This window comes from Cinclus cinclus, chromosome 6 (assembly GCF_963662255.1).
Source record: "Cinclus cinclus chromosome 6, bCinCin1.1, whole genome shotgun sequence".
Classification (NCBI taxonomy): Eukaryota; Metazoa; Chordata; class Aves; order Passeriformes; family Cinclidae; genus Cinclus; species Cinclus cinclus.
The window spans coordinates 6,671,068-6,691,756 of NC_085051.1; the positions used below are offsets into that span (position 1 = coordinate 6,671,068).

Genomic DNA, 20,689 nt, shown 5'->3' on the forward strand with positions numbered 1-20,689 from the left:
ATGACATCTTCATATACGCCAACTAACAACACAGTCCTGCCACTGGGGAGCACCGAACCAACTCTGCAGAAAACTGTGTTTTACTCCCCTTTTGGATAGGGGGGGACTCAAAAGTTCGGGAAACAAAACCTTCAGTGATCTTCTCCTGAGGGAACACAACAAGTGGGAATGGCACCAGCTGCTCCTTGAACACCTACCACAAGAGCAGGTCCAGCTCCATGAGCTCCTCCCTGGGAAGCAGAAGCACCAGTAGACACTGAGCGCTGGCACCAGCACAGGGAGCAGGTGGCCACCCTGCCCCGTGGAATTCTGCTGCCCCAGGAAAGCACCTACACCTCAACCTAGAGCCAGCACCAAGGCACACAGGGATTTTTCAAAGCACGCTCTTTGGCAGGCGGATGTTCTCTGTTTTTTGCAAAACACAGCACGTCTCTGAGCTAATGCTAACTCACATTCAAACCCGAAGATGTTACTGTGTAGTCGTAGAATCATCTCAGCACTAATAGCCACCAAGATGTGCAGAGACAGCCTCTGGTGAAAGCTTGAAGGGAATATATGAGTCGTAAGAATTAAGGAAACAAAATAAACCAAAATGAGAAGTAAACAATCCTAAGGAAGATGAGAGACAGAAAGGAATTTGCATTTTTGCATTGTCAGTTTTATGCCAACTATTTTCAAGCGCTTTATTAAGCCCTTAAGTGGAGAGAAAATAATTTTCTACTATTACACACAGTGATCCCTACAGGGACATGTTACATGCCTCATGCATATAAGGCATATACAGCCTCAGCAAGTGAGTTCAGGACAAGATACAAAAAACACAAGATACAAACACTGCAAACATCTTCCACAGAAGCAATAAAAAATAAGGTTAATATAATGCAATTAATCAGAATATAGCCATAGCAGGAAGGAAAACTAAGATTCTAATTTAGAAATGAAAATTAAAATTTAAAAGAAAGTGATAAGGACAGACTCTGAAAAATTTTCTAGGGAACACCCAAGAGGTATTTTGAAATTTACACTTTAGACATGAAGAACAGATACACCAACTGGAAAAATGAGAAGGTGTCTTCCTTGGGGAAAAAAAAAAAAAAAAAAAAAAAAAAAAAAAAACCCACAAAAAAAAAACCACTGAATACTTGAACTATTATAAGAGTCAGCAAATCAACAAGAAACTAACATCAATATAAGGATTACCTTTGTGGATGCTGTACATCCATTTGATTTGATTTTAATTATTTAAATCAAAGTCTCACTCTAACTTTTTTATAATTTTGTTACCAGCCTCCAAAAAGATACAGGTGCACAGAAGCAGATCATTAAACAGGGGTAGAGGCATTAGAAAAATATATTTTTGCGATTTTTTTTTTTAAGAGGCAGCTACCTAGTTAATTGATTTGTCTGTCAAAAATCTTACAGACTAAGAGGAATTATTTCAAAAAATTAAATATTTACATGAATATTTTACAGAATGTCTGCCCTCAGTTGTGAATAACATTTAGAAAATAAAATAACATTTAGAAAATAAAACTGAAAAAACCCCAACAACCTATTTCTTGCTATGTAAGCAGTTTGATTACTTTTCTTAACTTACTTCAGCTGATTGTGTGGTATTATTGTGCTGTTCCTTATAAAGTACCTGCATCCAGTAAACTCCATAATACCCTGGCAAAACAAAAAGGATGCTGCTACCACTATTATCCCAGTTTCCAGGCAGTAAACCAAACCAGACAAACCTGCCCAGATAAGCACCACTAAAGACACAGATCTCACATACAAGTGGGCCCAGATTTTTCCTCTTACTAGAATGATGCAAGTAGGAAAAAATAGCCTTTCTTTTTACTTTCAATTCAAATACATCTCCTCTTGCAACACAATAAATGTTGTTTTGCTTAAATAAATCTATAAGTGTTTCCATACACAAACTGCATTGAAAAAAAAAAAAGTAACTAAATATTTGAAAATAAAACTTGATACAAATACATAAAAGCAGTATGCCTATATATGTTAAATTTGTTGTCTAAAATTGTCTAAACACATTAAAATTGTTATATGCCAGTGTATTCCTGCTACATCTGGATAATGTCAAAAGCTCAGTGGCTTTTCATAAACTCAGAATAGACTTCACTTCATACAGACATAGCCTGTACCATCAGCATACAACTCAACTCCAAATTATCTGAACAGAAGCCATAAGGAGAAATGCTGGTCAAGGATGAAAAATATAAATGCTGAAATAGTAAAAAAAGAGTAGAGAGCAAACCAAGTAGCAAACCCTGAAGTTATCAATATTGTCTTTTCCAATAATTTCTTAACTTCTGTGCTTTGTTTTTCACATGCACATTAACTTTGAATACCCAGAACCAAATCAGTAACTCCCTTACTAAATCTTGCAGGGGAAAATGTGTCAGTATAAACTGACATTAGTCATGGGTTTAGAAACCCTTGTAGTTTTAGAACCACTTTTGTTTACCTTTTACTGAAAACAAAATATATTCACATAAGGGAAAAGACAATAGCTAATATTTACTGGAGCAACCTCCAGCTATGCTATCACCAAGGGAAAGATGGATTTGCTACTAAAATAACTTGAAAAATATTTTTTTAATAAGCCAAGTTATTATGTCTTCCATTTGGTTTTGGTGTTTTCCTTATTGGGGTTTTTTCTACTGAAGGTCAAAATCCTCATTTCCTTCCTTAGTTTCAAAAACAAAAAATCCACAGCAGTTGTGGGGGAAAAGGAGTGATTGTTTGGTTTGTTGACCTTTTTGGTTTTCATCTGCAACTAACTTTGGGTAGAGTAAATCCTTTAAGACTAAATGATATAACTGGTCAACACAGAACATCTGCTAATGTCCTTTTCTGGACGCAGCAAAGCTGCTGTATTTTGACTTATATTACAGAGCCTGGGCACTCTAAGTCTCCTGGCTCCCCAAAGCCTTCACCTTGCATTTTCAACTTCTCTGTAAAGGTGTCACTGGCCCCATCTGTTACCTTCTCCCAGGACAGGGTGCTGTGGCTTCACAGCCAGGCAAAGTGTCAGTCAGTGTCCCCAGGGTCACTACCCACTTCTGGCTCAGCATCTCCTCAGGAAGCACCAGAGCCTCAGACACACTCGAACCCAAGCAGCTGAAGCTGCTTTAAAGCATTTTTTAAAAGATTTCTTTGAGACACCATGGCAATGAGAACAGCTCCTGAGGAGTTTAATGCTACTTTTTCCCCCAAGATCCCTAACATCTATATACAAACCTGAACCAAGTGATTTTCTACACTCACTTCACTGCATCTGTTACCTCTGGTTTCTATATTCTGTAGCCTTAGATCAGAGTCTTCCACATCCTTTGCATGGCTTTCTCCAGCAAATCAGTTTTTTTCTTTACGTTCTCAAAATTGAGGGAGGTGGAAGGTGTTCTTTTCAGTCTGTAATAGAGCCTGCATTTGTGCACTTGTTACAAGTGCCTTTGTTACCCTCTTCTGACCCACCCATGCCATATTTAGGCAGCCTCAAAAACAGATCTGTTGCTCTACTATTGCCAGCACAGGTTTTGAAGCAGGCAGATGACATCATTGACAACATGCAGTTTTACACAGTCAGAATCAAGCCCAACCCAATGTGTTATCTGTAAACTGGCTTTGAGAATTTCCATTTGGAAAAGGGATTCCACAGCCCCAGATGATTCTTTAAAAGTATCAGGGAGGCAGATTGAACACCAAATCCACACATCAAGTTTCTTCAAAGTAGCTGGAAAAAAATGTTAAGCGCCAGCATTTAAAGACATTCTCTTTTTCTCATTAAACAGTGCAAAATAATTGCCCTCTCTGCAAACCCAAGCACTGCAAAAAGTAATCACAGAGACTCAACACCATCGTAAGTGACCCTCCAGTGCTCTTGATGCAGGTGACAGAATCAGAAAAAAAATTAGGTTGGAAGTTAACTGGAGGTTTTCTATGCCAACTCTCTTTGGAACTTCACAGGCCCGGAGGGAGATGCAGCTGTCAGATCCCAGGTGACCAAAGGCTGTTGTGCTGCAAAGTGAAAACTCCATTCCCTGTATATACATAAACACGTACATGCACACATGCCACTTTTTTAACTATCCCAGTTATGCTCCTGATTTTTATAAAGACAGGATTTCAGCACCTCAACCCTTAGGTTTTGAGAGCTAGGCAAACAGTTTTTACCAATTTGTATAAAAGTATTGGAAAGTGGCTTCCATCCAAGCCCAAGCAAAACCTCCTCATTATATACAAACATTTCTCAGTATTTTTCAGTCCAGCTCAAACACAAGCGAAACTGTGATCATCACTAGATGAACAGCGCTGGTTTTTTTCTTTCCCTTGCTGCCAAATGTTTGATGCAAGTGCTTATCTGGTTTAAACCACCAGAATTCCACCAAAAACTCTTTCAAATGTTTCCCTTTTTCACTGATGCCAGCAGGAATGTGACATGAGCTATACTGTACCATAATTTGAAAAAAGAATTTAGGAAATATCAGGATCAATAGAAGGGTTTAATGAGTAAAGACCAGCAAAAACGCTTTTGGCTGATGGGGTGAAGGACATGCATAACCCCACTGATTGCATGGATTTCTCCCTCTTTCACTGCTGGAGCAGCCATGGGGACAATTTGCTGTAAAGGTGACACGGGATACTCTGCCTGGAGTGGGGGTAAAACAGCTGGAACAGTGAGCTATTTACAGAGCTGTCTGTGGTGGAAGGAGAAGGGGTCTCTTGCTGCTTTTGAATAATACTGAAACCAGCCTGACTCATCAACCCCAAAGTTCAACCCCCTGACAGGGAGGTGAAGATGTGGCAGACCTGGTAAAGTACCCGATAAAGGAACCAACAATGATAGCACTGATAACTGGAGATGCTGGACTGACACAGCTGCCCAGGACACACATGACTGATGGTCACTTTGCACTATAAAATCCTAATCCCACTCGTTAATGGCGAGGCCTTCTAACACACCCTTCCCTGGAGTGGGTGCAGAGTCCTCTCCTGAGTGGGGACAACCTGGAGGGTGAGCAAAAGAGATGTGCCCACAGTCGTTGGTATGGGTGAGTAACATCAATCTCTAATGAACAACTGCTTTCAGTGTAACTTTAACATAATTCCTTTGATACTGTTTCAAAAATAGTGAATTATACCAGTAATCACAGCTGCCTTTACTGTGTAGTAAATAATTCTATTAGTCTAACCATTATCAAAATAAATCACTTATTTTGATATATCTGGTTTGCCATCCTTAACCCTGTGGAACAAAGTTATAACAAGGTTCAATTGCACCTACACAATCCTTTGGACTCAAACCTCTGACCAAGTCAAACACTAAGTCTGGATCCAGCTGCACCCAGACTCCTCTCTGAGAAGGAGTTCAGAAAGCAAGTGGGCTCTTTCTGCACCTCCTGACTAAACAGGAGGGCTTCTCTAATAAACTTGGTCTGAAGCTCCCATTCTGCACACAACAAAGGGTCATTACAGTGCAAAAGATAATTACACTGACACTGAAGAAACAGGCAATAGCCTTTTTTTCTCCTACTGGCTGGCTTTTAAGTCAGATTCCACTACAATTAGTGGCCAACAACATGGCACAGGTTTTTCATTAACCCATCTATCAAATTATATCCTGTACAATTCAGAAGAATGCAACTCTAACACGTAAGAACATTTATTGATTCGGGGACACAAGATCCCCAATCTCTTCATGTGAACAAAATCTCTACAGCTTCAGACCAGGATTATCATTGCCATCCTGAAGGGGTAAGAATTTTTTCCTCCTCTAATAGCAGTGATTATAATTTGTTCAAATGCGAGTTACTAACACAAGAACTGACAGTTGCAAGCCTGAATTCCTTGGGAGCCATAATTATTTATGACACTTTATTACAACAACACCAAAACATATGGTTACCTTATTAGAAATTACAATTTATTTTCATATAAATCTCAGCATGACATTACACCAAAAGAACAGAAGTTACTCCAGGGGATGGCAAGTAATTCCACTTTCCAGGTTTCTGTAGCTGGAATATCATTTTAAACTAATTAACTTGTAAATATAAAAGCATCTTTGATAACAGAAATAATCTATCCAGAACTATAAAAGGCACAAACATCACCTTCCAACAAACCCTTGAAACTTCTTAGTATAAAAATTTTAGTATTTTGCTTGAAATCTTTCTGTCAAGAATATAATCCCTGCCTTGAATTACCCACCATCCAATGAACTTGAGAGGGAAAGGGTCTGCTTTGGTTTTAATTCAGTCTCCTCCACTAGCATCTTATAGCACAAGGAATCTGCAGTCTCATTTATTTAAATCCATACATCCACAAAGGCAGGACACCAACTGACAAGTGCCTGACTTTTGCTCATGTTACAAAAGATGAATTTGAGTTCATGTGATGGTTAAGGGTATAATTTTAAACAAAAAGTCTCTGTGGAAACAGTAGGCAGGACAAAGGTATTATTTGTATTATATCACCAGCAGGAGCGACTTTCACTGATAAATAGGATTACCTACATAGTACAAGTTTAAATTTGACACTGTTAAGTAACTGAAATCTTAAAAAGTAGGTTAACGAGCATCTTTCAAAGAAAATGTGAACTTTTATAAAAGCAATCTGGCATTAAGTTACGTTTTTATAAAAGACAGGCGGAGGAGTTGTTTGGGGTTTTGGGGTTCTTTTTTTCCTGTAAATCTCCATGAGGACCCTGCTCCAACTCAAATGCTGCCATTAATGTTTTCTTTGAGACAGAGATGATGATTTAACTGCAACACTTTCAGATTCTTCTCCTACCCTCCTCTTTTCTAAGGATTCCACATAGAGGGGGGGAAAAAAAAAAAAATCAGTGCATTCACCATCAATACTAGTCCCAACCCCTTATTATCATAGCACAAGGAACAACATCTGCAGGAAACAGACATCCTGTGACGCAGATTTTCTGAGAGCACAGCAAGCAGAAGGATTACCATTAAAAGCTGACCCAGAAGCCGAGTCAATGGACACCATCCAAAAACACACTTGTACATCACTGACACACAGAAGGTTTATATGGTACCACATGATGTCACCTCCCAAGCCACAGTGTGGTGAAATTAGAACAGCTGCAGTGAAATCACCGCAGAGGACAAGGGAAAAACTCAACAAAATTCACCTTATTTTATAGAGCAAGAAAAACACCAGTGAAAATTCAGTGGATTGCCAGCAGACTTCTACTCCGAGGGCCATATGCAGGACTGGGTTTATTCTTTTTCAGTTCAAAAGGCTTGAGCAAAGTTCTGCACACTGAACAGTTATTTATGCATAGAATGTGATGAGTCAAAGGATTAAATATTAGAGATAAACTTTATGAAGCTCTCTCATCTTCAAAACTACAACAGAAGCCCCACTGTATGATGGAAGCCCCATTTTATTTCCTCACCTAAAGCACGCTGATAGTTATGTCTTTGCATTTGGAACTAAATCATTAATCTAAAAAGGTTAATTTTTCCTGATTTCTGCAATAATGGGGAAAAACCCCATCTTCTTCTAAACGCTGTAATTTTTTTATTCCCTAAGCAACTTTCAGAAAACATTTTCTAACAAAACTTACACTAATGTACCTTCAGAACAGATATTTTCAATATATTTACCTATCTGTTTTTCTGTAAAGAATTTCCTGACAACATGTGGTATTAAGTTCAAAGGAAAAGAAGCTGAAAGCAATAAAGACTACCGCATGTGTCCGGAATGTACTTGCAAAATACAAGGAAATTAAATATGGTTTTATTTTTATAATAGCTAACAACAAAGTCCTGAGATTTCAAGCACACAAGACAGACATTCTGCCAGGCCCCCATGCTGCATGCTTGGATCCATTCTCAGTGGAAAATGAGCACCCAGTTTTCTCCCTAAGCTTTCATTCATCTTTATTTCATCTTCCCAAAATCTTGCAAGCCCAGAAAAATTATCATAACTCTTCCTCAGAGCACTAAGTAGGCAGATTTTCTGAATTTGGTTAGCATTTCAGTGCTTATATGACATTTTTTTGAAATGAGCAATAATTTGTTAACAACAGATTAAATAACACTTTTGGAGCACAGAAGGGAAAGAGCAACTGAGTCATGCTCATTCTGAAAGTCACATGTGCATCTAGAGCATTCTGTCAAGTTCAAAAATTGAATGAATTTTCACCAATATTAAGGTATTTCATTCATCACTCTTCATGCTGATGTAACAGCATTAAGGGGAGGGTCAGGTTATACAAGAATCCAACAGACCATACTTAGGTACACAGGGAAAGAATACAATATAGCCATAAAATGAGAATATTCATCTTGCAGGTCCACTTTAGTCAATGGATCTTTGCTTATATGACACTTGTTGCCACAGACCATTCACTGGTGACACTGGCTGAGCACATACTGTGTAACATGACAGGACACCTTGTGGTATGCCACAGCACCACCACTATGAGATGCTTCTAGGGGGCATAAAGGATGGCTAAGGTTAACACTGATTTTCTTGTTCCATACACTCTTGTCAGTGAGAAGAAGCACGCAATTGTCCTGTGCTATCTATCCCACTTTAGATTTTAGCAGTACTTACAATGGATCAGACCTCAACAGCAACAAGGTAAAAATAACTTTTGCACCAACGTGACTTTGCAGGTAGAAAGGGCCTGTAAATGTTTCAAGCCAAGAAAGTAATACAGAATCGGGAGCTGAAATGTGGCAGAGAAATATTGCTCTTTTCCCCTTCACTGTGAAATATAAAGCAGAAATTCTTTCCAGAAAAGATGGCCTGTTAGATGCCTGTTGGCATCAGCATGCTAGCTAGCAACAAGCCTGGCTTTCAGCTGATGAGCCTTGATTTTCCTTTATCATCTCTGAGCTTCAGACTCCCCATGTGCTGACACTTTTCTGTCCCTTAGTTCACAGTACTGTCCTATTATTCACAAAGCAGTCACGAACTTCAGAGTTTTTCAACTCTGAGGAAGTACACCTGGGTGTGTAAGGATTTGCAGGTCTGCTGCACACACAACACAACACAACACATCTGTAATGTGCAGTGCAACACAACACACAATCAGCATCAGACACATCAAAGGGATTCCCTATTTCGGTCTTGGTTTTGCCATGAACTGCTGCCCCACGTGGCACTAACACACATGCAACTTGCAGCGCTCAGCACAGGTGTGCCCATCTGCCATGTCCTGAGAAGGCAGAGCTGCAAGGACACACTGCTGCAACTGCAGAGTCTGAGTCCCACAGGCCCTGGACCTGGCCAGCTCACCTGCACGAGTCCCAGGATTCACCCATGCCTATGGGACAGAGATAAAGGGACACTGGTTCAACACCTGTGCCCAAGTATCCGCAGCTAGAGGTAAACCTCAGACCACGTGATTAACATAAATGTTTCAACACATCTCTTCTCAAAAGACCAGTGCTGTAACTATGCCTTACATATGCAAGACAAGCAGCCAAATGTCAGAAAAACAGAAAAAGCCCAGCTTTTCTGTTTTTAAGTAAAATACGTTGCTTTTATATAACACGGAGAATCTCCACTTATCTCCTTCATTCATCACAAGCTTCATTTACTTGTTTGCTGTCAGAAACTGTCTTCCCTGAATACATCTGCTATTTCAAAAACGGAATGCATATAGTGAGTGGTTATCTTATGTGTACATCTTGACATAAGAAGCTTCTAAGCACTTGAAAAGTAAGTTCTGAGAATGAATAGTGAAAGCCTCTCCGGTTTTTATTATTTATTTCACAAATTTGTTGATGCCAATTCTCTGATAAAAGTCAGAATCTTTTTAATGCTTTTCTCTACTGTACTATTAACACGAATATGCAAAGTTTAAAAAAAAAAAGACAAATACTTATGAAAAAGCAGAGCAGACTCAAGCACAATACTTCAGAGATCTTACAAAATTAAAATTATGCCAAACTCCAGCAGGATAAAAGTGTGAGTAAGAGCAAGGAGAAATAACAGTAAATGCATAGGTAAGGTAAAATAATACTGTACATCACAATTCACATGCACTACTACTTCAAGTACACTGGAAGAGATGAGAAATCTGCAAAGCTTCAAGTTAATGATCTGGAGTACTCTTTAAACTAAGGTTGCCATTTACCAGCACATACCATGAGTTTGAAGTAATTTAACCTTCCATCTCAAAGGAAAACAGTAATCTTACATGTCTTAAGTTTAAAGGCTTAGCAAAGACAAATTCAGAAACAGCTAAGCATGAGATCTTCCTTCCTTCCACAGGTGTTCTGTATGTTTAGTTATTTGTTGCTCAGGTGTTTTGACTATTTAATTCTTACACACAGAAATTTAAAACAATAAAAGAGAAAATCCACCCCTATACTACTTCAACCTCCTGCTGAACTGTACCTTCAGATACATGCCTTTGTTCTCATTTGTTTAAATCACAGCTTCATCCTGCATTTGAGACTATTGTACAGCCAACTATGAAATTATTCTATTTAGCAGATTAAACACATAGATGAGAGGAATAAGGTTAAAGAGACATAAAAAGAAATTTTGCAGAAAGCTGTTCTGAGGAGTAAAAGGAAGCTCTTCACAGGGCTGAAAGGAGTCACCTCTTGGCTAATCAATTTGTCAGCCTGTAGCTCCCCTTAGCCAAGGGCCTCTCTTGTGTGATACCTCCAGAGAACCATACTCCTTCTAGCAAATATAATATAATTTCATAAAGTGCAGAAAAAAACACTCTCCTCTATCCCACAGTCACAGGCAGCAAAAGCAGCTGTTTGTTCTGCTGCCTCATGTTTCACCCACACACATAGAAATCAGGAATTTAATCTGACCTCCCAAAAATTTATGCAACAGACTCAGGTATGTTACAATTCCTGCTAATTTCTTTTAAAAAGCTCTTTTTTTCCACCATCACTACCACAAATGTACTGCAAATATCTCCAATGCTTGGGTCAAGATGTTGAAATTTTTTCCACGGAAAAGGGACAGTCTGTGTCTAAGTAAATAGAAATACTAAGCACTGTCATTACTTAAAAGAGCAAAAAAGACCCCAGCTAATACTGGATTATGTATCATAGCTGATAGAGGACCTGTCTTCTGATGTCCAAGAAGTCCTTGTGGTACGTATAAAGCAGTTGTTCTGTTTTCATACACAATACATCTGCTGCCTACCTTCAAGAACACATGTGGGAACTGTTTACCCAGTCACTGAAAGTGAATATAAAGGACCATTCAAATTATTGTTTGTAGAGAAATGACTAAATACCGTAAGATTTAAAGCTGCACATTACTGAACACATTTACAAACTGCTATTTAAAGCCATCCTGTTCACTTGCACACACTAAAAAGCCCTTTTATGAATTCAGGATCATTTAAGCACAATCCACGCATGTCTTATTTTATTCTTTCATCCTTAGTCCTCAGTATTTCAATTCTTATGCTATATTTTAACTTGTCAAAAATGCCATCCCCTTCCATCACCAGTACTATTGCAAAAAAAATCTAGGGAAATATTTTTTTACAGAGAAGTTCAAAAACTTCCTGTGATGGTCAGAAGATTGAATATTGCAGCCTGGCATACAAAAGTATTTAAAAAAACCCAACCCATAATGCAAAGGCAGGAAGGAATGTGGTATATATTGAATCATTAATTTATTTTTTAACAAGTACATCACAGCTATGAATAACAAGCTCTAGAAAACACTGAGAAACAAAAAGGAGAGTTAATAGCTCACTGCATTCATTCCTGTGATGGCATAACACATGAACAGAACTACCTCAGCTACAATCTTCTCAGAAATAGGTCTCTTTTGTATCACAGGAAAACCATTTCAGTAAAGCACCTGTCCCACAGAAGTACTTCAGGAAGGACTGCAGGTCATCATTTTTATATCCGAGCCTCAGTACTCCTCCACACTTACCGTGCTCACAAATGCCTGCAGAATTCCCACTTCCTACATTAATGCATCTTATAAAGACACAGTTCTCTAAAAAAACATTTTAGAAGGTGGGCGCTATTGTCTGAAAAACAGTGTTTTAACTAAATCTGTCACGACAGCATGACCACGGTGTGCAAAGACACAACAGCAGCAATGAAATATGCCCACAGACAGGGTGGCCCAGCAGCACGTGTGACCTTCCACCCCCATTTATGAACACAGAAAGGGTCCCTGTGATACCACCATGACACTGAACTTTGCCATGAAATTCATTAATCTACCATTTATTTCATATTACATTTTTGAGTAAGTTGCTCAGGGAGTGGGTCTTGGAATATTTTGCTTACCTTCGCAATATGCAGAGTCCCCTTGGACAGAGAGATAACCATTCTTGCATTCACAAGTAGCTTTTGTGTTCCAGTTTTTGCACTCGGAATTTTCACCGCATCTGTGTCCCTCTGCACAGAAGTTATGACCTACAATACAAGGAACATGCAACAGGGTTTTAAAATGTGTTTAGATCAGATATTCAGGTATTTGCATCGACTGTTACACTCAAAACATTTGGCATTTTACATTCAAAATTCTCTCTATAAACCTAGCTGGGGCACACAGGCTTTTTAGATTTCTCCATCAATTCATTCTCAGAAAAACCATTTTCTTTGAAAAGATATTTGCATGACTAGTTTCATTCAGGAGAAAAGACTCCAAAGCAGGAAACAATGACAATTCATTAGTGTTCTACTGAACCCATGTAGCATTAAGTCTCTGTTAGGAAGTACAGTGCTAACTTACATCAAAAGGACAATGAAGTGTAATATAGAAAAAAAGCCCTCAAAATTCTCTTATTATGCATAGCCACATGTGCTTTGAGTAGACAAAAATGAGACATTGCACAAATTTGTACCAGTAGTCAAAGCAACCTCATACACTGACTTGTAATTCTGTCATCAAAAACCAGCTCGATTGTTTCTACAGTTTATAATTATTCCATGCATTATGTTTTATCGAGAAGGATTTTTATTAATCTCTCCTTTTTCCTTCAAACAAATCCAAAGTAGCTTCTCAGTGAAGTTTCTTTTATTCCATACAATCATTTCTAGACATAGGATGAACTTTCCTACATCCTTCTGTAAAGGTACAAGTCACTGAAGTTCTTTCTGATTTTCAGTATTTCTCAGAGACATGTCAACATCTTTATCTGCTTAAGTCTAAAGTGAAAGTAATTGTAACTTCATCTCTGAAGGCACTTCACTGGAAGTAAAGAAATAACTTACACAATTTGACAACAGGATTTTTTTTTTCCTCCCTCCACTGTTGTATGTTTTATGGATTGTCTCTATTAACACCCAAGGGCCAATTTCTATTTGCCTGAGATATATAAGCAGTCATTTTGGTAAATCCTATTTTGTCTCCATTTTCTGTCCTGGAAGGAGGGAAAGCAGAAACCCAGACATACCATCAGCTATTGGTATTCCAACTCGTGCTTACCTGAATACCAGAACAGTTTCTGCCAATACTGCCTGGTCATAGAGTAGCAAACTACAAGTTCTAGATCACTGACCATAAACTTCCTAACATCCCCTAAAAACAGCTAAGAAAAACAGAACCTGGACTTCCAACATCTAAATGCCAGATTCAGGTCTGTGTTCATATCCCTTGCTTTGATATCCTATTTTAATGTATTTTTACATACACACTTTAGCTGTCTACTAGTTTAACACTCAGGCTGTGACAGTTTTGTGCACTCCAAATTTATGTGTCTGATCATCTAATGTCGAGTTCTGAGGTAATTTTTTTAAAATGTTAACACTTGTTAGCAGTATCAACCTCCAGTTCTACACTTGAACTTAAAATTAATTTTATTAACAACCAAGGTATCTTCCTTGTGCTCAGTTGGCTCCTCCTTTCACTGTAACCCAGCTCATGAAAAACAAAACAAAACAAGACCACAATTCCCTCAATGAAAACTTCAGTTATCCCTTCTAGTCTTTACACATTTCAGAGTCTGGTAAAAACAACTCAAGTACTCCAGACCCAGCCTTGCCAAGCCCAGGTACATTTTAGACTGGTAAAGCAGGGTGCCAATACACTGCCTTTAGCCATTTATGCAATCACAGTATTTGACTTCTCATTTTTGTGTTTATAAATATAATTGAAACTGAACACTGGAACCCATCTCCTCAAATTTATCAATTCAACATCTAATTTATGCTCCCCACACAGGATTACTATTCTACTGGCATTCCAGATAACATCCAAGAGACAGTAAGTTTTATAGTATTTTCTTTGCCACTGTTTCCCCTAAGACTACAACATCCTAGTCTGTTTCCTGCTTCTTTAAAATAATAATTCTCCTTTGAGCTCATATATAGTATGACCTTGATTTGGTTATTATTGGGTCAGAACCTCTGACATAGCAGTGTATTAAGATAGGCAGTATGAAAATATCACATGGATTGTTACTCTGTCTCAGGGTATTTTGTTCATATTTAGTTCTATTTCCCCCTCATCCAAACCTCTAAAAAAATATTTCATCTTTCTCAGCATGTTTTAGTTATCAGAGTGCTGGTACAACTTTCTGCAACAAATTTCTATGTTTCTAGGCTCTTTTTATCCCAGAGTCAACATTTTACCTTGTGATTTTACCTTGTGAAATTTAAAACTCAGAATTAGCCAAATCAATGGCCTCTCAGAATCAACTCTCATCACAAGCCCCAGGTCCCAGACCAACCACTCTAACAGCACTTTTTCCCAAGACAAGCCAGTGATTAATTTTCAGTATCATATCACAGCCCTGTGAATTCTTCTTTGTTCATTTGCCACCTTTGAAATTTATCTGCAGATATGATGGTTATCCTACCTATCCATTTTTTGCCACTAGAATTGTCACCCGTTTTTTAAAAAATTATCTGGAAAAACCTGCATTGCTTTTGTTCCCTTTATCAACTCAAATATGAACAGTCTCCATCCAGCATCAGGTTTTCAAGCTAGAAGGCTATTAAAAGAGCATTAATTTAAAATTTAAAAAATTATTTTAATATATATTTTGTATTTAATGCTAGTTTTAATTTTAATTTTAAAAATTTAAATATTTACTTTTTTTAAATAAATTTCAAAAGTAACTCCGGGTCTGTAAATTGAGAAAATAAAGGCTCTAAAGGACATTGAATTTTTATCCTGCCATTAGGAATACACAATCACAGAACATCTACTACATCTCTAGATTGTCTTGGCATTCATTATTGCAAAAGATCTGTGAAACACAGTTTCCTATCTGTTAAAACTGCTGCCTAGAAGTGACTCCACTTTACTTTCCCATAGCATTTCAGCAAACTTGTTCAATACCCCTCTAAGTGGATAGTGGAAGCCATTCCTGTTAAGAGCACACATGGTGCTACAACATTTTACACTGCCAAGCTCTTACAAAACAACTGTAATTTAAGGTTAACCAGCAGGAAAAAAAACATACTTGATAGAACAGAAGAGCAAGGGGTTCACTGTGCCTCTGTCAGAAAAAGTACACCATTGCTTGGATCAGAGATATTTCCAGAAGTACCTTTTTTTTTTTTTTATGGAACAGCAGCAGTAAAAATGCAAAATTAGCACCTCAAAAGAGCCAAAAGATGCATATCAAGGAATTGTGGTTCTTGGATTTCTTAAGACATTGGTCTCCATTCTACCCAGCTGGAGCTTTGGAGCCAAATATCTGATTTTTATTAATTCTTTGGTGTGAAATGGATCACAGGTTTCCTTAAAGACGCCTACAGAGATGCTAAAACCACCTGCTGATACTGCAATGGGATCTCTAAATCTCGGATGGGTGGGAGATGGCAGAGGGCATCCCCACTGCCCAGCCAAAATAGCAGCTCATTCAGAATATTCAGCAAACTCTCATCTGAGAGAGTCAACTCCTCTCTAAATATAAGAATGCTTAAAATGGAATCATCACATCTCAGCAAGCAGACAATTGGAGGGGATTTAACAAAACCACAGAAAATCTTAAACAGTTCTGATAATCTTAACTAATTTCAGGCCAGCAGTGATGACAAGGCAAGTATGAATTAAAATTACAGATGAATGCATTCCAAACAGATGCCAGAAATTATTTTTCCTGTGCATACACACAATCATAAATGTGCACAACAGCCCTTCAAAGTTATTCAAAACACAATTAGATACTACCAGGGGAATTAAATACTGAAGAGTGTGTTTAGATTTTTGATGGGCCTGATGACCTCTGTTCGTTCCCCAAACATTTCTGATAACATTACTCACTTCCTTTCTAAAGGCTGCTGAAATGTGTTTGCTCCATCTTTTTCTTAAGAAATAATAGGTTGCTTTCTATTCCTTCATTCAGACTTTAGAACGACCATTAATAAATGTACCAAGAATTAGTAAAAGAACCAGACACATCCTAGCAGCCATAAAACTACCATTTCTACAGGATCAGACTGGCTAGGCCTCAGCGGCCCCAACTCAGATAGCTCAAATCAAAAATTTATTCCATTATGGAACACCTGAGCATTGCTCTTAGTTTTCCAAGCAGCGTCTTCCAAGTCGCGATTCGCAGAACCTGCGTTTGCAGAGCAGCACACTAAGCTGTTTTGTGCTGCCATCCAGTTTGTTTCATACCTAACGTACTTGGTAATTGGGCTTAATTATTGATTGTAAAATGCAAGAACTCCTTCAAGACTACAGCTGCAATCAATAAGCTTTAGATGTGTATCTCTTTCTACCTTTTTCACAGCCAACACTAATGTGCCTCTCCTTGTTTCTGAGGGTTTCCTTGTAACTTCTGTACAGTTTCCTGGGTTTCTTACAAGAGCCTTAGTTGTTCACATCATAAACTGTAAAACCCCTGTTCTCTTGCTGTTCAAAATATCCTCCATTTCACTGTTTCACATTCAGAGATTTCTTGATATAAAACCAAAAATTGCCGTAATGCCTCTGTTAAAGAACACTAGCAATGTTCAAAAGTGCAAGGCAGTTTCAACCTCAAAATCTTTTCTACTGTCAGGATTTAACCCCACAGTTACAATAGAAATACGTAAAGTAAATCTGAGAAAGAAGTCATAGAAGAGTGTTAAAATTTGCATTACCAATTATGCCTTTCCATGATCTGAATCAGTTTTTAATGAGTCATATGCAAAGCAACACTTTGAACAGCAGCTTTTACACCTTAAGAGACTGTGGTGCCAGAACTTAGTGGTCTGACATAAAACAGCAACTTCATACATTCTTTCAAGCTGCTCCATAAATGCAGAGCTTATTACACAGTGCTTATCTGTATGCAGTAGAATAATGGCAACTACACAGGCTAACAAGCTTAAAAATATTTCTTCTTCCTTTTTTCAAACAGAAAGCTCTTCTAAATCCTAAGTAATGCTACAACTATGTTTAGAATTAAACAAATTCGTATTTATCAACTGCCATTAAATCTTAATAAATCTAAAACCTTGAAATTACTCCTACCTCACAGCAATAAATGGGAAAAACCACAATTTTTGGAGAGTCAAATCTCAGTTTCACAGCCAGGCAGGAAGAGATGAGAAACATGCACAACTGAAGAGCCTTCTCACCCTCTAACTGAAGACTGAAAACCTTCCCAGAACAAAACAAAGCAGCACCAGCAAGGGTGGCAAAAGCCCCAGTTTTAGATTTAAATGCTGCTCCCTGCTTTAAAATTTACACTTCACATCATCAATAAGAGTCTCCCTTTCCTCCTAATGGGTGTCAGCTGGCAATCTAAATCCAGAAGTCCCACCATACTGCAGGACAGCAAATTATTATTATTTTCTCTAAAAACAAAACCACTCTCAGTACTTCATTATTTCATCACACTTTTAAGAGGAGCACATCTGAAGTTGCTAAGGCTGTTAAGGCTATTTTTACGTATTTAAACTTGGGAGCATAACAACATAAAAATTCTCTCATGAAATTTTATTTGAATCACTCATGCAAAAGAGAAAAAAAATCCACTCTTTCAAAATTATACACTGTCTTTGGCAAGGAGAAAAACAGCTAAAGGGAACAATAAAACACTTTCATGACACTGTTTTTTGTATTAGTTTTGTCCCTAGGCTATAAAAAATGTAGCAGGCATGCTGTAAAAAATGAATGATTCTCAAAAGTAGTAAAAAAATGCATTTTGTGACACCATTCTCTGTGAAACTTGAAAATTAATTAAATTTTCTGTAAGCCTAAAAGACAGTTTAATAAGACCACATTGTCCTGCTGGAAAATATGACGTGGCCACATAGTTTAAGCAGACATTTATATTAAAGCACAGAGAGGAAAGATAAAACTGGATATATTCTACATAACAGTCAAGGATAGATCCCATATACAGATGTGGTGAGGTCCATTTATGCATTCAGTACATGAAATCACAAAAATAAACTGTCATTTTAAAGCAGAGTTCTGTACTACTCTCACCTTGCTGTACACCTCACACAACCACTTCCCTGAAATCTAGAAATTGCCTCTTAGCAATATACCATTACCTTCTGCTATCCTATAAACTCATGTAGCAAGCTGAAGAAGAGCAGGCATTATCTGCTGTCTTTATTTTTCCTACCATTTACAAACAATAATGACCATCTAGGAAGCCCACCAGCTCTGCACATAACAGTGTTCAACTCTTCTTTGCTGACTCACAATTTTCATCTCTATAAACACCCCAGATTTATGTTTTACCCTTTATAACCTATGGCACTCATCTATTATTGTGGTAAGTACTACCAGAGATGGCCGAGCAGGGCACAGTCTCAAACCACAGCATCATGAAGATTTTGTATTTCTCTGCAGTTTTCTTTCCTTCTGTTGATCCCCTCATATTTATCCTTTCATTCAATGGAAATTCCTTTGCTGCAGCTAGAAAAGCATGAGGTGCAAACCTGTCAGCCTCGCCCAACTCAGCAAATATATTCTGTAATTCTACAGAACATGAAATTCAGTAGAAGTCTTCTGTTTCCACAACTACAAATACTAGAAACAACACAAAATGCTGCAAAGCACAGAACCTAACAGCCAGTAACATGCACTGATAAACTTAACACAGAAATAATGCTCTTATTTAACATTGCTAGTAAATGCTTGCTAAATATTCTGTTGAAAAATTTAACGCTTAGCTAAGGGCAAATGCAACAAATTACCTGCATCATCACAGATATAATGTGAAATTTGCATATGCTGTCCAAATGATCCATGTGGCCCTTCCAACAAATAATTTTGCTTATTCAGGACAGCAATTATTGCAATATGTCTTCCTTACTACTTTGGCTTGGACAAAAAAAGAAGCTGAACATAGCCTCTGAAAGAAGTCAGTTTTGCAACCAAGAGAAGCAATCTATCGTTTCCCAGTAAAGGATATGTTGGCACGGGACAGGATCAGAAACTGTGGACTGCTTGCCATATCAGAGACCAGCTGTTTGCTTGATAAAACCCATATAATTTATGGAATTATTAATAAACATCCACTTTTAACAACGGCACACGGTAAAATTATATACTACACTTGGAGTTGCATGGGTTGCATGCAACTGAAACAAAAGTGTCAAGCAGCATATATTCTACTGCAAGGTATAAAAAGCAACTTCGGAGTGCTAAATTGAATTTATGCCTTTGTAAACTTGACAAAATTAATCATCTCTTTAGGCATCATTTTCAAAAGAATTTTTATAAGCCATGATGAAATACAAAATGAGGAGGTACTGTTTTAGCAGTCAGCTAAAGCAGAACTGAAGTGAAAGTTTAATGTTTTGAATTGAAACCATCACGTACCAGAATTCCTAGGAAGGGAAAATGCAATTCCTTCCCTTGCTTCTAGGGATCACAGAAATATACATATTCATCTCATATTATAAATAATGAAGCCAGTTTGGGGATGAATATCTAAAAAGAGTACCTATCACTAACAATAATATGGAAGTGAATAATTATAGAACTTATCTTCCATCAACTTTGAAGCTTTCATATTTCTAAACCTTTTAAGTAATGAATATATTTTTTTCAGTACTGCACTACATCAAACTGGGCCATCTGTTAAGAAGTATCATTAAGACATCCAGCCCTCTGAGGGACAGAGAAGCAACATTTACTGCTTGCCTAAATAGTTGCAGATGTTTCTAGAAACTGCAAAAAAAAAAATTAATGTGTATATTCTTAGACCATGACCCAACAGGGAGTCTCAAACATGCTGGTCCCTGCAATCACATGCATGTAATTTTAAGTTCAAGGCCTAAGTAAATATTTAACCATGCAAATTTACTAATTAATATTTACTGGCAGACTGAGAGATTCAGAGCCCCTTCATCACCATCTGCAATGGCACTGGAGGAATTTACACAGGCAGGCAAGATACATTCCAGCAGACCTCAATAACCATCTCTAAACCTGCATGTGCCTAATGCTCATTTGGCACACCTCTTGCTTGAATTTCTCAAGTGCATCACTAAAGGCTGACATGTGAGTCCTGAGAGACCAGGCTCCCCTTAAGCTCAGAGATGAGAGGTGCAATACATAGGGAGTGATTATTCACCCAGCAACTCACTGATCAGAACACATTTTAAGAAGAAAGCCTGTTGAAGTTTCTTAACCTTGTGATACCTGCAGATTCCTCCTTTAAAGGGATTTCCCCAATTAAGATTTTAGTTATTGCCTGTTCAGTCTGGTCCAGTCTACAACCAGGACTCAACAGGGCTGAAAGGAACCTGCATCTCAACATCCACTGGAAGGAGGAAAAATGAGGTTCTGG

General features: G+C 37.9%; 1 protein-coding gene across 1 annotated transcript in view; it reads right to left on the minus strand.

The window, feature by feature from the left end:
• The window catches only part of NELL1 (neural EGFL like 1), a 274,747-nt gene that overhangs the window by 174,395 nt on the left and 79,663 nt on the right, over nucleotides 1-20,689 (minus strand). The window contains exon 12 of the mRNA XM_062494129.1: nucleotides 12,279-12,407. Within this exon, the coding sequence (XP_062350113.1) occupies nucleotides 12,279-12,407 (129 nt within the window). The remainder of the gene's footprint in view (nucleotides 1-12,278; nucleotides 12,408-20,689) is intronic.